Below are 17,388 nucleotides of genomic sequence, written 5' to 3'. Positions count from 1 at the left end.
TCTTTCTACAAACCTATGAGCACAATCATTTTGACTGTCTTCATGTTTTAACTCCTGGGATGAACAACGGGAATGGGTTCCCGATTAACATGCGTCACCTTGATGTTGGCTCTCTACTTCAAACTGGTTTGGAGTTTGGACTGGGAATAGAGGAACACAAAACACACCTCACCATAGATGAAGGATGCAGTTTAAGACTTCACTGGAGCTGCTTTAGGCTTAAGTACGTGTTACCCATTGACCACCACAGTTTCAATATTCCCCACTGTAACTGTGTTTTGAGCAGTTTCCATTTAGAGCAAAACTTGTAATTTTCTTAACTAATCTTTCTACCTAGGTCTGTTATTATTTTGACACCACAGTTCAATAACACCTAATTAGCTAGTTATTTAACTTTAATGGTGAAACTCATATTTTTCTAAGGGATTCTGAGTACCACCAGTAGTACATGTACAGCAGTGTAAGAATCATGGTACTGGAATAAAAAAGATGTTATTAAAAAGCAAAACAGATGAAGTAGAAAAAAGCAAAATCATTATTCACATAAAATCATGCATTCTTCAGTTCAAGCTTGGATTGCAAGGCTCTGAAACGTGCTGGCATCCTGACAACCAGGCATCAAGGTTGGCCGCAGGGCCTAATGGGAGAGCTAATTTAGTTTGAGAGAAAAACAGGATTAAAAATTAAACTGTTGAAGAAAAAAGCAATGAGTCAGAAGAAAATAAGAAAGCTGTCTGAGCTGGAAAAGGTTCAGAATGTTGCAACTTGGGAGAAAACTTCATTTCTTTTCTCCTGAGTCCAGTCCTTATCTGTGCTGCCCTCATCTGCCAGCAGAATCGATGTTTCCATATAAGTTGTTCTGTCATCAGCATATTATTCAACACTAGAACGACTGAGCCCAGTGAGCCCAGTGAGCCCAGTGTCGTGCTCAGACATCCACGGCCGGGAAGTGGAGTTGTATTTTGTGTTTTCATTAAAGTGTTGCAGATCTTTATGAACGTCTGTCCTTGCAGTTAAATCTGTAATCCACCAGAGTGGGCATGAATAGCCTCTTGTTACATGTTTTTTCTGCAGCTCAGGGGGCATTTGGGGGGTGGGATTCAGGACTGGAAAAGAAGCTGAGAGCCCCTCAAAGAAATCTCTGTTCCCCAGGAATGCTCTCACGCTCCCTAACAGCAGAGTAAAGCAGGATGGTCGGGTGATTGGGTCCAACCTCACCATTTAGATGGAAATGTTATTTCAAAAGAAGTTTTTTTCTGCAGATATGGTTGGTGTAAGGTGGGGAATTGGCTTTTTGAGGCTCCACACACTGAGTTCTGTGTAGGAGTTCTGAACAACCAAGTGCATTCTGTCTCTAATGGTTTATATTTCTGTTTGAACAGGGAGGCAAAGGGAGTCCAGGCCTTCCAGGACTTCCAGGCCCTGCTGGTTACACAGGCCAGAAGGGAGACAGGGTAAGATCCTTTCAAGCGAAGTCACGAGTATTCAACCACCCAAGGGCAACGTATACGCCGGTTCAAATCACAAAATGCCCCCTTGCCCTATTTAAACATCTGACCATGACAATAGGTCCTTAATGTTTCATGGCTAAGGCAGGGATTCACTGATGTCACCATCAAGAGTCATACAGGCACAACGGTACCTTTCTCCACCCAAACACACACAGAGACAGTCAAATTAAACAACAGTATCAGTGTTCAGAACACCAAACTAATCAATCATAACCGTAAAACCAATGGCAGGTTTATCCCTATTACCCTGACCCCCACACAAGCACTCCTAGCAGACAGCAACCTGCAAAATGCTATAAATAATATAGATAACCCACGGATCAAATTGACTCTTAAAATGTGGAAAACCGTAATAACAACATATAAATTTGAAAGAAATATAGTAATCTTAAAGTGGTGTACACATGATACACAATTTGCTCCAAATAAATTGGACATTAGATTCAAGGAATGGACACAAAGGATTAACAGCTGTGTGTAAGATGATGAAAGATAATACACTATAAAGTTTTGAAACAGGATTTTATTGTTATCTACAGTTAAGATGTTTTGTCAGTGATAAAATAAAACAAATATCAGAAGCGATCAAACAGCTGTTGGATCAGTTTAAAGAAACATTATCTCAGGTCTGTATAAAGGACCCGTCAACATGAAAACACATTCAAATATATACATCGAAACAAAGTGGGAAACGGAGGGAGACGTAGATGTAAGAGAAGAAGAGTGGAACAATCTGGGAGTACCATCAGCTCACTGAGATGGAGAGAGTTTGGGTGGGAAAGTCTGATAAGATACTTTATTACAACCTACCAAAAATCACACTCTAAAGGTAACTCTCCAGCTCTCTGGAGAAGCTGTGGAAATCAAAGTGCACATCGTTACCATCTTTTTTGGGACTGTCAAGTAATTAAAACTTATTGGAAGGAGATACGTAAGGCAATAAAAGATATTATCAAACTGCCTCTAGAAAGTTAAGTTTTGTGTTTTGGACTCATGCCTGGATGATGGTCACAGTTAGAGAAATATCTGTTCAGCATTTTGTTAGTGACATGCAAAAAGGCCCTCACAAACAATTGTCTCAAATTGGAGAGCCCAACGTTAAAAATGTGGACGACATCACAACGGACAAATACAGGATGGAGAGAATAACTGCAGAAGTGAATGATGAGAAGGACCGGTTTACGTTACGCTGGAAGAAACGGATGGTTTGTATAAAATCACACATCAGATGTAGATTTTGCAACTTGTTGTCACAAAAAACACTTTTCATTCCCTTTATGTTAATGTTTATGTTGCGCTCCCTTTTTCTGTCATGTGAAAGATAAAGTGCATTTAAATGTATATTTCACTAATGACTGAAGTGGATGTGCATGTTAAATATGTTTATAAATGTCAATAATAATAAAAAAGAGTGATTGATATTAAAAAAAAATGTTAAATGTAACCTTTACAAGTTAAATCTGACTTTTACATATTTTTTTCTCTAAATCTGGGGGGTTAATATACTAAAAATAATTACAACTTAAAAAAAAAAAAACTTTTAAAATATCCTTTCAGGTATTTGTGCTACAACACTTGTCGTTTTCTGGTGAGCAGAACATTTAAACCACAATACTGTCCTTTTTTCCAGGGTGTAGTTGGTTTCAGTGGCCCAAAAGGAGAACAGGTATTTTTAACAACCGATTGTCATATTGCAGTTGTTATCAAGATGTATCAGAGAAATCGTAAAGTGTTGATTTTAAAAACTTTGTTTTAGGGCCCTCCAGGTGCTGAAGGACTATCTGGAGATAAAGGAGAAACAGTGAGTGAAACCCAGCTGAAACATCTGCTTCTAACTGGTGCCTTCAGACAGAAACAGATCCAGCAGTCATTGACAGACTAATAAAAAGAACACAGCTCCCTGCAGACATTCAATGATTAAAGGTGTTTCTTTTTTAGGGGGACGAAGGAGAACCAGGAGAGAAAGGAACTGTATGTGTCACTCTACCTGTGGAGCTGTTTGTATATTTACCTGCATCCATTTTGTTGTGACGTTTTGTGCGTTGATGCCTAAACTGCAGCTTCTGTAGAGACAGTGACCAGCTGCAGTTTACTGAAAAGATCACTGAAGATTTTCTGTCAAAGCGATGCTGGTTTTAAAGTTGATTATTTTTACCTTTAGTTAAGTTTAAGTTATTAGTTTTAGACATCATTCTAGTTTTGATGGGAAGCTGTGTGAGGAAAATTAATATTTTACCTGTACACTGACTGCAGTCAGGCCCACCAGGAGAAACGGGAAACAAAGGACCGGAAGGCGGCCGAGGACAACCAGGCAAAGAGGGCAAGCATGGACAGCCAGGACCCCGAGGCATGCAGGGAGACAGGGGGGTCCCAGGCCTGCCAGGATCACAAGGACCACCGGTGAGATGCTTTGGTAGACAATGTAAGGGTGTGACTTATACAGGAGGGACTGGACTGTGTCACACTTTAAACTCCTAGTTAATTCATGTTCCTTCAGTAAATGTTGAGTCAAACTAAGATTAGATGTCTGAAATCTTTAGAACAGGGGTCTGCGGCCTGCGGCTCCAGAGCCACATTTAGCTCTTTAGCTGCTCTGAAGTGACTCCTTGAATAAACATGACTTGAACCTGAACCATTTTTAGATTGTATTGACCACAAGACATGCTAGCTGTAGCATGATGTATGCTCAACAATCCAGGCAGAAAAATCTCACAAAGTTAAGTCAGGTCCTCTGGATGGATTCTTCTTGTTGAAACGTTTCATGTTTAATCCAAAGTACTTCTTCAGTCTGAGGAGCTGCAACAAACCCAGTCTTATAAATAGCACCTTCTCATAGTTGATCAACCAGTTTGTTGTTAACATCCAGAACTAGATGTTCACATGATAAAGGAGGACCATCAGCCTAATGATCGTTAGTGCCCTGACGGCTGCTTTCTATTCACAGAGGTCTGAGTGATCCTAGCAATAACAGCATTGTTAAGAGGGGGACAGTTGAACACGGAGGCTCTGCCCCGTTTAATGATGGACAGGTTCTTTTCACAAAGATGGCCTCCTTTACTCCTCTCTCAAACCAACGTTTCGAATGTGAACATCTTCATCCCTGAAAGAGTGACCTCTGGCTCACTCAACCCTCTGTGCAAGCAGCCATCGGGCACTAACGACCAGTCATTAGGCTGATGGTCCTTCTTTATCATGTGAACAACTAGTTCTGGATGCTAACAACAAACTGGTTGATTCACTATTAGAAGGTGATATTTATAAGATTGAGTTTGTTGCAGCTCCTCAGACTGAAGAAGTCTTTTGGATAACAGACAAAACGTTTCAACAAGAAGAATCCGTCCAGAGGACCTGACTTTACTTTGTAAGGTAGCTGTAACAGTTTAGCCATCCAAATTTTGGAAATGTGTGAATTGAATATTAAAAAAAGATTTGTGTACAGCTTCATGTTGACTGTATCTGTACCAGAATCAGCTAAATATGGAGCGAAAATTCATTTTAACGTGTTTAAAAACAGTTTTATCTTTGACCTAACAGTTTGTTACCACTCTACTTTGCTTAAGCAACTTTCTGACATGGTATGGTTGCTCTCTAAATCTACTAGGAAAAGAACAATTAATCAGATTATAGCAAATTATTGTAAAATCCTAAAAATAGTTTTGTGCATCCATTGAAACTTACTAAATGTTACGGCATCAAAATATAAAGTATTAATGAAAGCAAGTTATTCTAATAACAAAGAAAAGAAATAAAAGATGTACTCTGCCTTATTTTTATCATCCATCCTGTGAATCTTTGATTTTATTTGCATTTAAGTTATTTTGGGCATTATTTAGGCTTTGGGGGCTCGATCAGACGTCCCAACATGGAAACAACTTTGTTCAAGTATCAATAATGAATAATAATAAAGAGTGACCATCCGTGAGTAAAACGAGTCAAACTCTGCAGAGCATCCAGACCAGGCGGTTTTAATCTGTGTTTTGTGTCCATGGCGTTAACGAGTCACTCTTGTTGTGCAGGGGAAATCTCCCACAGATTCACACATCAAACAAGTGTGCAGGAGAGTAATGCAAGGTAAGTGTTTGTCATCTTCATCTTTCAGCGCTTTCCTCGCCGTGAAACGATTTGTCTGAGCTAAGAACTGAGTTTGATTCTAATGCGGCTGCTCCGACATGACCCTGGGTCTGAGTGTACCTCCTTCCTCCCATGTCACAGAGCAGCTGGCCCAGCTAGCGGCCAGCCTAAGCAGACCTGAATCAGGCATTGCTGGGCTCCCCGGCCCTCCTGGTCCACCTGGACCACCAGGTGCTACTGGAGAAAATGGATTTCCTGGCCACACTGGTTCAAGAGGTCTTCCTGGACTAAAGGGTCCTCCTGGATTACTTGGTCGTAAAGGACCTAAAGGTGAGATTTTTGACAATAGTCAAACGTTTTACTGAGTTAGTGCACACCTCTGCAGACTTTTACTGCAGAGACACGAACAACACCACGTACTAAGTCCAACATACTGCCTTCTTAAGAATCACAAGTGTGAGAAGCAGCTAGGTGCTGCTAATCAAATGCATTGATCAAGTGATCAGGAGTGAAAACCTGCTTTGGAGCAGGAGAAAAGGAGAAAAACGAAGCATCAGGGCACTAACGACCAATCTTAAAGAAGCAATTACTGTTGTGCCATGTTTGGTAAATAATGAAACATATCAAATCAGCACAAGTACTTCATACCAGCTGTCAGCACAGTGGTGGTATGGTGGTATCTGGGTGATGCTTTGAGTCAACCGTGAACTTTTCTGCAACCCAAGGGTTTCTAGAGTCAAATGTGAGGCCGCCTGACCGACAGCTGAAGCTTGGACCAAACAGGGTCAAGATGCAACAGGACAATCATCCTGAACACAGCAGCTAATCGACAACAGAACAGCTTAAATATAAAATAATTAACGTGTTGCAGTAGTCCAGTCAGTCAGCTTTACCTTCCTGCTGCCCTGGGGTCAAAATGACTCACAAAGCCTCACTTCTAAAACTGAAGCCTTGTAGGTCATTCTGACCCAAGTGCATCAGGAGGGTTAGGAGAGCTGTCTCAATCAACTGAAACAATATTGTTAAGAAGAGTGGGTCAAAATCCCTCCACAACACGTGAAGGAATTATATGCTTTTTGTATAAAGTTTTATCATGCATACAGTAAGTGTGTATGGCTGTACAAGCACGTAAACTTATTGTTTAGAACAGATTTATTTGTTATATCCTGTGTCCTTTCTCCTCCATATGCATTTTATGAATTGATATGTTCTTTATCCTGATGCGTGCTCAATAATCCAGGTAGAAAATTCTAAAAAAAATTAAATCTGGTCCTCTGGACATTCAAAAAAAAAGAAAAAAATTGTAGAAACGTTTCGTCTCTCATCCGAGAGACTTCCTCAGTCTGAGGTGCTGTTTTCAGCTCAGTCTCTTAAATAGCACCTTCTCGCAGTGGATCAACCAGTTTTGCTGCTGACAACCAAAACCAGCTGATCACATGCTCAAGAAGGACCATCAGCATAACAATGGGTCATTAGCACACTGATGGCTGTTTACTATTCACAGAGGGCTGAGTGATACTAGCAATCACAGCATTGTAAGAGGGGGGCAGTTGAACCCGGAGGCCTCCACCCCTGTTTAATGATGGAAGGTTTCTTTTCACAAAGATGGCCTCCTTTACTCCTCTCTCAAACCATCGTTCCTCTCTGTCCAGGATGTGAACATCGTCATCCCTGAAAGAGTGACCGCTGGCCTGGAGATGAGTGTAGACCGCAGAGTCCTGGCCTGATGATGTTGATCTTCTGTGCTGGGCCATCCTTTTAGCTTAGCACAGCATGTCAAATCCAAGACTTGACAACAAAACAAGTTTAACTAACTAATAGCTCATCAACACCATCACAATTCCAATAACAACACATTCAGTGTAGGACAAGACTCCGGTAGACAGTTACATGCCAGGGAGACAGAAAAGTGGGTGAAGAATTTATCTGACAGACAGCTCACCCAGCCGGAGACAGAGATTCTTTCCAGGGGACTGAACTTTGCGGTTGCACCAAGTAGAATTCCTCTGGTGGAGATGATCACAGCCACAGAATCAGCCATCCGCAACAACAAAATTAAAGAGGGTGAAGCAGAACAGCTCAGAATCAAAGTTTCATCCTGCCTCAGCAAAGCCAAACCACCACCTTCCAACATCAGTAGAGAGGAGAGGGATGCACTCACCACTCTTACAAAGGACAAAAACATCATCATTCTCCCAGCAGACAAAGGAAGGTGCACAGTGATTTGGAACCAGAAAGACTATCATGAGAAAGTTATGACACTCCTTAGTGACGTAAACACTTATGAACCTCTGAAAAGAGATCCAGGAGGTGGTTACAAGAAGAAATTGATAGATTGCCTGAAAATTTTGGAGCAGGACAAGGCTATTGATCGTTTTCTGTACCACAGACTGTACCCAGGGGAGGCCACACCTAGTCTGTATGGTTTACCTAAAATCCACAAACAAGGTGTACCTTTAAGACCAATTGTTAGCATGATTAACTCTGTCACTTACAATGTTTCCAAATATCTGGCGTCTGTACTCATCCCTTTAGTTGGCAGCTCAGAACACCACATACAGAACACCATGGACTTTGTGGATAAGGTGAGAGATGTCATCATGGAGACTGATGAAACAATGGTCTCTTTTGATGTCACATCACTCTTTACGTGCATTCCTGTTGATGATGCAGTAAAGGTGGTCAGTTTAAGATTAAAATCAGACACCACTCTGAGCAGCAGGACCACGCTTTCCACAGAACAACTGTGTCAACTCTTGAAACTGTGCCTGCAGTCAACCTACTTCACATATGGGGAGCAATATTATAGGCAGAAACATGGGTGTGCTATGGGGTCTCCAGTTTCTCCTATTGTTGCCAACCTGTACGTGGAGGAGGTAGAAAAGAGAGCCTTGACGTCCTTTTCAGGGACACCACCAAGTCATTGGTTCAGGTATGTTGATGACACCTGGGTTAAAATTAAATCTCAGGAAGTCCAACATTTTACTGACCACATCAACTCTGTGGATAAATACATCAAGTTCACACGAGAAGATGTAAAAAATGACAGGTTGGCTTTCTTGGACTGTGAGGTCTCAGTCTCTGATAGAGGACATTTGCAAACTGAGGTGTACAGCAAACCCACCCACACAGACCAGTATTTGCAGTTTGACTCCCATCACCCTTTGGAGCACAAGTTAGGAGTCATCAGGACTCTGTACCACAGAGCAGACAGCGTCCCCACTAGCTCAGGAGCCAGGCAGAAGGAGAAATCCCACACAAGACAGGCTCTAGAGCAATGTGGATATCCTAACTGGGCCTTCCTGAAAGCAGAGAAGAAACCCAAACAGGACTCCAGTCAGCCATCAGGAGAAAAGGAGGAACCCAGACCCAGACCAGTGGTCATTCCATGTGTTGCGGGAGTATCAGAGAAACTGAGACGTTTCTTTTCTAAATAACGTCCAAGTGGCTTTTAATCCCCAAAATACATTACGACAAAAACTGGTTCATCCCAAAGATCCAGTCCCCCGGCACAAACAGAGTAATATTGTGTATGCTGTTCAGTGTCAGGAGGGTGATCAGTCTTACATCGGGGAAACTAAACAGCCACTGGCCAAAAGGATGGACCAGAACAGAAGATCAACATCATCAGGCCAGGACTCTGCGGTCTACACTCATCTCCAGGCCAGCGGTCACTCTTTCAGGGATGAAGATGTTCACATCCTGGATAGAGAGGAACGATGGTTTGAAGAGGCCATCTTTGTGAAAAGAAACCTTCCATCATTAAACAGGAGTGGAGGCCTCTGGGTTCAACTGTCCCCCTGATCCATTGTTAGGCTGATGGTCCTTCTTGAGCATGTGAGCAGCTGGTTTTTGTTGTCAGCAGCAAACTGGTTGATCCACTATGAGAAGGTGCTATTTATAAGGCTGAGCTGAATACAGCACCTCAGACTGAGGAAGTCTTTCGAATGAAAGACGAAACGTTTCTACAATTTTTTTTTCTTTTTGAATGTCCAGAGGACCAGCTTTAACTTTTTCAGATACGTTCTTTAGTTTGTCTTACTGATATTTATTTCCAGATAACAGGCAGGAGGATGAAGGAAACCAAAGCACAAAATATAAAAATGAAAAGAGACTTTAAATGTTTGCATCTTCTCCCTTAGCTGTTCATTGGTGCTCCCAGAGATGAGATACTGCTTAAAACTTCAAAGGAGCAGAAAAGAGACAGTTTTCAATTCTGATTTGGAAAAAATAAAATAAAATAAAATAATGAAATGAAACTGAAAATCTAAATATCTTTTAATTTGATTATGGACTCTCTTTACCTCAAGAATCAAGTAGCTTTATGTTGAAAATGGAAGAGAATTTGCAGCAGTTTTATTTACTGGTATGTTTCTTATTGACCTTCCTTTCTGCAGGTGATCAGGGTGACCGAGGGGACAGAGGACCTACGGTGAGGGGACCCAAAGGAGAACTAGGGGTTCCCGGTCTCCCAGGTAAATGACAAGCATCACCCAAACCGAGTTATAACCGGTCATTTCTGCAGAAATTAAAAATGTTCCTAATGCAGCTGCAGCTTAAAATTCCAAGGAACATCATCTCATTTCGCTAAACCCAAAAGTAATATGGAACTTTTACAAGATGACAAAATGTCAGTATTTTTATGTATGAACTACAAACTAAATGTAAAAAGAACCAAGATCAGAAGCATTGTTGAAGCTGCTGTCAGTGAATTTTATTTAAACCTTTATTTTACCAGGAACAAAATCCATTGAGTTTATAAATCTCTTTTACATGGATGTCCTGGGCAATGTGCAAGGTGCAAACAAGCCATTACAAATACAGCGACAGAGTAATAGTAGTATTAAAATATTTACAACAAAACATCCAGTAATAAAACATAAAATTAAATGCAAGTTTAAAAAATACCAGAGTTTAAGACACAAACATTACAGGTGCAAGACATGACTAAAATCTCTTGACAGTTTTTGTTTAAAACTAGATAATTGAATAAAAGACTCCAACCTCAACTTAAGCTGCAGATCATTCCAAGACCATGGTCCGAAATAAGACATGCTCATCTTTCCTGACTCTGTACACACAAAGAGCACCTTAAACCGCAGCCAGATACTGGCCCTGAGACAGTTCTGTAGTGAAATGAACTTGGAGTAGATGTATGATGGTAATTTTCCTAAAATGGCTTTGTATATTTGTATATTCAAGGATTCAAGGTTCTTTATTTGTCATCCACACCAACTGTGGTACCCATGGTGGAATGAAATTGTGTACACAGGGTCCCAGTTACATCCAACAAAAGTATAAAATGTAAAAGAAAAACTAATAAGATCTAAGATATGAACTAAGAAAACATTAACTAAAATATACTAAGCACTAATAGCATAAAAACAATATGCCAAACAGCAGCACGAACATGAGTCTGTGTGAGCAGATGAGCACAAACGAACACAGCAACATGAAACAGATCAGCAGCAACATGAAACAGATCAGCAGCAACAGAGAAACAGATCAGCGGCAACATGATGTGATTTTTCACAGTGATTATTCTAGTTAGAGATTCATGAGTCTAACAGCCTCAGGGTAGAAGCTGTTCCTCAGTCTAGTGGTTCTACACTTAATGCTCCTCAACCTCCTGCCTGAGGGGAGTGGAGCAAAAAGTGTGTGTGCTGGGTGAGTGGGGTCCTTCATGATGCAGATGACCCTCTTCCTGCATCTGGAGGTGTGGATGTCTGTGATGGTGGAGAGACTGGCTCCAACATCTTCTGTGCAGCCTTCACCACTCTCTGCAAAGCTTTTCTTTCTGCAGCTGTGCAGCCTCCATGCCACACGTTGATGCTGGAGCACAGGATGCTCTCCACTTCACACCTGTAGAAGGAAGTGAGGACTGAGCTTCCCAGACCAGCTCGTCTCAGCTGCCTGAGGAAGTAGAGTCTCTGATGAGCTTTTTTGATCAGGCTGGAGGTGTTGCTCCAGCTGAGGTTGTCATTCAGGTGCACACCCAAGTACTTGTAGCTGGAGACCACTTCCACTGCAGATCCTCCTATGTTCGGGAGGGGCGGGGGGTAGATGTGTTTGCTCCTTCTGAAGTCCATGACCATCTCCTTCATCTTCTTCACGTTGATGTTAAGGGTTGTTCTTCCTGCACCAGCTCTCCAGGTGTTCCACCTCTTGCTTGTAGCTGGACTCATCATTGTTTGTCATGCATCCCACCACCGCTGTATCGTCTGCAAACTTTACATTGTGACAGCCTGGATGGGTAGGTGCACAGTCATACATGAGCAGAGTGAACAGGAGAGTGCTCAGCACACAACCCTGAGGGAAGCTGGTGCTGAGGGTTATTGTGGAGGAGGAGAAGTTGTGGATCCTCACTGACTGTGGTCTGTTTGTTAAGAAAGCTAGTACCCAGTTGCAAATGGAGGGGCTTAGTCCTAGTGTGAATAGTTTGTTCATCAGGGTTTGGTTAATCATGGTATTGAAGGCAGACGTGAAGTCCACAAAGAGCACATGGACGTAGGAGTCCTTTTGCTCCAGGTGAGTGAGAGCAGTGTGGACCACAGAGGAGATGGCATGTTAAGTTGATCGAATCATATCCAAAGCCTGCTGTGCACTGTAAACCTTTGCCATCTTTGCTTCTCAGAAAACGGAGTAAGTGAAATATATGTTGTGACGTGGCTTTTTATCCACCTGGAGGTGGATACAATCAAGGGTTTTTTTTCTTCTCCATCTGAGTATCAACATGGTTCACACTATCACCCATCCCCCCCGTTTAGCATTTGCCTGGGACAGCATTACCTGTACACAACAAAAGGTGGTCTAATGGGATGCAAATTACTCCAACTGCCATTTGGCAGTCTCTGGTAGAAGAAGGAGTCATTTGAAAATGCTGGGAGTCCTAGTGTTAAACGCCTCCACTTGGGGCAGGACCTCCTCCCCGACCCGAAGAGGGTACTCTACCCTTTTCCGGCTCAAGACCATGGCCTCGGATTTGGAGGAACTGAGCCTCATTCTGGCCACGTCACACTCGGCTACAAACTGCTCCGTGAAAGCTGTAGATCATGACCTGATGAAGCAAATAGGACCACATCATCTGCAAAAAACAGAGAAGCGATCCTAAGGCCACCAAAACGGATCCCCTCAATACCTTGGCTGCACCTAAAAAATCTGTCCATAAAAGTTATGAACAGAATTGGTGACAAAGGGCAACATTGGCGGAATCCAACTCTCACTGGGAACGAGCCCAACTTACTGCTGGCAATGTGGACCGAGCTCTGACACCGGTCATACAGGGACCTAACAGCCCATATCAATGGTACCCCATACTCCCGGAGTACCCCCCACTGGGCTCCCCGAGGGACGTGGTCTAACGCCTTTTCCAAGTCCACAAAGCACATGTAGACTGGTTGGGCAAATTCCACGCACCCTCCAGGACGCTGCTAAGGATGTAGAGCTGGTCCAGTGTTCCACAACCATGACAAAAACCACACTGCTCCTCCTGAATCCAAGGTTCGACTATCTGACGGACCCTCCTCTCCAGAACCCCCAAATGGACTTTACCAGGGAGGCTTAAGAGCGTGATCCCCTGTAGTTGGAACACACTATATGGTCCCCCTTTTTGAATAGGGGGGCCACCACCCCAGTCTGCCAATCCAAGGGAACTTCCCCTGATATTCACGCAATATTGCAGAGTCGTATAAGCCAACACAACCCCACAACATCCAGAGCCTTAAGGAACTCCAGGCAAATCTCATCCACTCCTGGGGCCCTGCCACCGAGGAGCTTTTTAACCACCTCGCTGACTTCAGCATCAGAGATTGGAGAGCCCGACCCAAGGTCCCCAGGCTCTGCTTCCTCAGTGGAAGACGTGCCAGTGGGATTGAGGAGGTCTTCGAAGTATTCTGCTCACCGACCCATGACATCCTGAGTTTGAGGTCAGCAGCACACCACCTCTACTATAAATAGTGTTGGTGGCGTACCGCTCCCCACCCCCCACCCCCCCTCCCCGAGACACTGGTGGACCAGAATCGCCTCGAAGCCATACGGAAGTCATTCTCCATGGCCTCTCCGAACTCCTTCCATGCCCGAGTTTTTGCCTCAGCGACCACCAGAGCCACGTGCCGCTTGGACTGCCGGTACCCATCAGCTGATTCTGGGGTCCCACAGGCCAAAAAGGCCCAATAGGACTCCTTCTTCAGCCTGACAGCATTCCTCACCACCGGTGTCCACCACCGGGTTCGAGGGTTATCGCCACGACAAGCACCAACAACCTTGCGGCCACAGCTCAGATAAGCCGCCTCGACAATAGAGGCACGGAACATGGCCCACTTGGATTCAATGTCCCCCGCCTACCCTGGAACATGTTCGAAGCTCTTCTGGATGTGAGAGTTAAAGCTCCTTCTCAAGGGAGACTCTGCCAGACATTTCCAGCAGACCCTCACAATACGTTTGGGTCTGCCAGGTCTGACTGGCATCCTCCCCCACCATCGGAGCCAACTCACCACCAGGTAGTGGTCAGTGGACAGCTCCGCTCCTCTCTTCCCCTGAGTGTCCAAGACATGCGGCCGCAGATCAGATGAGACAACAACAAAGTTGATCATCGAACTGTGGCCTAGGGTGTCCTGGTGCCAATTGCACATATTGACACCCTTATGCCTGAACATGGTGTTCATGATAGACAATCCATGACAAGCACAGAAGTCCAATAACAGAACACCACTCGGGTTCAAATCAGGGGGGCCATTCCTCCCAACCACACCCCTCCAGGTCTCACTGTCATTGCCCACGTGAGCGTTAAAGTCCCCCAGTAGAACAAGGGAGTCCCCAGGAGGCGCACTCTCTAGTACCCCCTCCAAGGACTCCAAAAAAGGTGGGTAATCGGAGCTGCTGTTTGGCACCTAAGCACAAACAACATTCAGAACCCGTCCCCCCACACATAGGTGGAGGGAGGCTACCCTCTTGTTCACCGGGGTGAACCCCAATGTACAGGCACCAAGATGGGGCGCAACAACAAGTATGCCCACTTCTGCTCGGCGCCTATTGTCAGGAGCATCTCCAGAGTGGAAGAATGTCAAACCCCTCTCAAGGAAACTAGTTCCAGAGCCAGAGCCATGCGTTGAGGTGAGTCCGACTATTTCTAGCCGGAATCTCTCAACCTCACACACCAGCTCAGGCTCCTTCCCCACCAGAGAGGTGACATTCCACATCCCAATAGCCAGCTTCTGTAGCCGAGGATCAGACCACCAGGGTCCCCGCCCTTGGTCACCACCCATCCCACATTGCACCCGACCCCTTTGTCCCCTCCCACAGGTAGTGAGCCCATGGGAAGGGGGACCCATGTCGCCTCTTTGGGCTGTGCCCGTCCGGGCTCCATGCGTAAAAGCCCAGCCACCAGGCACTCGCCAACGCACGCCACCTCCAGGCCTGCCTCCAGAGTGGGGCCCCATTGACCCACGTCTGGGTGAGGGAACATTGTTTCCATAGATTGTACTCATCATAAGGGGTCTTTGGGCTGCACTTTGTCTGGTCCCTCACCTAGAACCTGTCTGCTTTGGGTGACCCTACTAGGGGCATGAAGCCCCTGACAACATAGCTCTTAGGATCATTGGGACACTCAAATCCCTCCACCATGGTAAGGTGGCAGCCCAGGGAGGGGGTACGTCCAGCAAGGGTATATAAAGTACAATGGTGAGTTCTAAAGGGTGAACCTGTTATATACAGGGAATTATTAGGGTAAGTCCAGCAAGGGTATATAAAGTACAATGGTGAGTTCTAAAGGGTGAACTTGTTATATACAGGGAATTATTAGGGTCACCATGGTAACTACACTGCTGTGTCTGTCATTCCCTGACAGAAGTCTTAATAAGACAGGCAGACAGAATGCAGACTAAAAGATAAACTGTAAAACAAGTATGGTAGTATTGAAACAAAAATCTTGAACTAAAGCCTATAGTGATCATACATGGAAGTTTTATATCTAAAGGTAAGAGATAAGGAGCATTAAGTGTAGAACCACTAGACTGAGGAACAGCTTCTACCCTGAGGCTGTTAGACTCATGAATCTCTAACTAGAATAATCACTGTGAAAAAACATATCATGTTGCTGCTGATCTGTTTCATGTTGCTGCTGATCTGTTTCAATGTTGATGTGTTCATGCGTGCACATCTGCTCGCAGACTCATGTTCATGTTTGTGCTGATGTTCAATGTTTTATGTTATGAGTGCTTAGTGTATATTTAGTTGATGTTTTTCTTGGTTCATATCTTGGATGTTATTACTGTTTTTCTTAGACATTTTATTGTTGGATGTAACTGGGACTCCGTGTACATAATTTCGCTCCACCACATGTACCACATGAGGTGCGAATGACAATAAAGAAACTCTGACTCTCTGACTCTGACTCTGATAAGCGATATGACAAACTAAAGACCACTCGCTTTCAGTTTTGAAAAAATAATAGTAGTCAGACACAATGGACGTTAATGGAAGTTTGGATATGTGCACTCTGGAGCATGGGAGATTTGAGAAACACACTGAGTGAAAGAAGAAAATGACAAGTTACCATGTATAAACTGTACAAAAAGTATAAAAACAGAGCCATTAAAAATAATAAACTACTTTGTAAATAGTAAGAAGAGTGCTTCAATGCTTATGCATTGAAACCTGTAATAACCCTGTGAAACGCTGACTCAGGTAAATCTAATTCTGGTATTATTCATTGATTGTTATGCAAAACTGGACAAAAATTAAAATGGTTTGAGTGGAAAGACGTGACTGCATAGCCAACATTTTTCAGTCAGGTCATCTGGACGGTTTCTTTTTTTTGTGCTGAAACATTTCGCCTTCGGTCCGGAAGGCTTCATCAGTCAAGGAAACACACAACAAAACTGATTATTCCCCCAACATCTTACTCCAAAATGGAACAAACCAGTTCTGCTTGTGATAAGATTGTCTCTTTGGTACGCCCCCTCCTCCATTGCCGGCCCTCTTCCTTGTTGACAGTCTTGTCAAACTGGTTGAAAACAACAAAGTCCATGCTCAATAATCCAGGTATACAATCCAAGGTGAAACGTTTCAGCACAAAAAAAAAAGAAACTGTCCAGATGACCTGACTGAAAAATGTTGGATTGTATACCTGGATTATTGAGCATGGACTTTGTTGTTAAGTGACTGCATACATTTTTTACAACTAAATTATAAAGCTGGTTATACACAGGAGGTGGAAAACATTTGCTTTAGTAAACCAGATTAATATAAATTATGTGACTATGCTCCTTTTTGTATTTCCTAAAACAAACTAATCTTGACCCAAACTTCCTTATTTGGTTAAATGATCAGTTTAGCAGTTTTTGGTAAGGACAAATCAAAGTGATTTCTGTTCTGTGATCTCTCCGTGCAGGTAAACCTGGTCGCCCAGCTTACGGTACTGACGGCCGTGATGGAGAGAGGGGACCCCGCGGTGTTTCTGGTCTCAACGGAGTGCCTGGGCCTCCAGGTCCCCCTGGTTTGAACGGTTACTGTGAGCCATCGCAGTGCGTCATGCCCGTGATGGCACAGCCAGTCTCTGCAAAAGACTCTGGAATGAAGGGCCCCAACGAGATATGAGAGGGGACCCGAGGTGAGCTGTGGGGAAAATGATAGATAGATTGGAGAGAAACCAAACTTCGACAGAAGATTTGTCCATTTGGGGTTTTATCACTCGTTGCAACTGAATTACTGCTGACACTAAAAACATTCAACTTTTGAAGCAGCTTTCCATAAAAGGTTTTATTTTACTTCACTGTAGCCATCTCTGAACTGTAAAATAAAAGTGCAT

General features: G+C 43.6%; 1 protein-coding gene across 1 annotated transcript in view; it reads left to right on the top strand.

The window, feature by feature from the left end:
• The window catches only part of LOC119422529 (collagen alpha-1(IX) chain), a 52,712-nt gene extending 35,324 nt beyond the window's left edge, over positions 1 to 17,388 (top strand). Inside the window, exons 16-24 of the mRNA XM_037689906.1 lie at positions 1,383 to 1,454; positions 3,142 to 3,177; positions 3,268 to 3,312; positions 3,450 to 3,482; positions 3,765 to 3,911; positions 5,528 to 5,582; positions 5,724 to 5,912; positions 9,980 to 10,057; positions 16,972 to 17,388. Of these exons, the coding sequence (XP_037545834.1) occupies positions 1,383 to 1,454; positions 3,142 to 3,177; positions 3,268 to 3,312; positions 3,450 to 3,482; positions 3,765 to 3,911; positions 5,528 to 5,582; positions 5,724 to 5,912; positions 9,980 to 10,057; positions 16,972 to 17,177 (861 nt within the window). The 3' untranslated portion in view covers positions 17,178 to 17,388. The remainder of the gene's footprint in view (positions 1 to 1,382; positions 1,455 to 3,141; positions 3,178 to 3,267; positions 3,313 to 3,449; positions 3,483 to 3,764; positions 3,912 to 5,527; positions 5,583 to 5,723; positions 5,913 to 9,979; positions 10,058 to 16,971) is intronic.

This window comes from Nematolebias whitei, chromosome 16 (assembly GCF_014905685.2).
Source record: "Nematolebias whitei isolate Nwh7 chromosome 16, NemWhi1, whole genome shotgun sequence".
Classification (NCBI taxonomy): Eukaryota; Metazoa; Chordata; class Actinopteri; order Cyprinodontiformes; family Rivulidae; genus Nematolebias; species Nematolebias whitei.
Note: the sequence above shows the minus strand (reverse complement) of the source record. Positions and strands in the feature narration are given on the sequence as shown.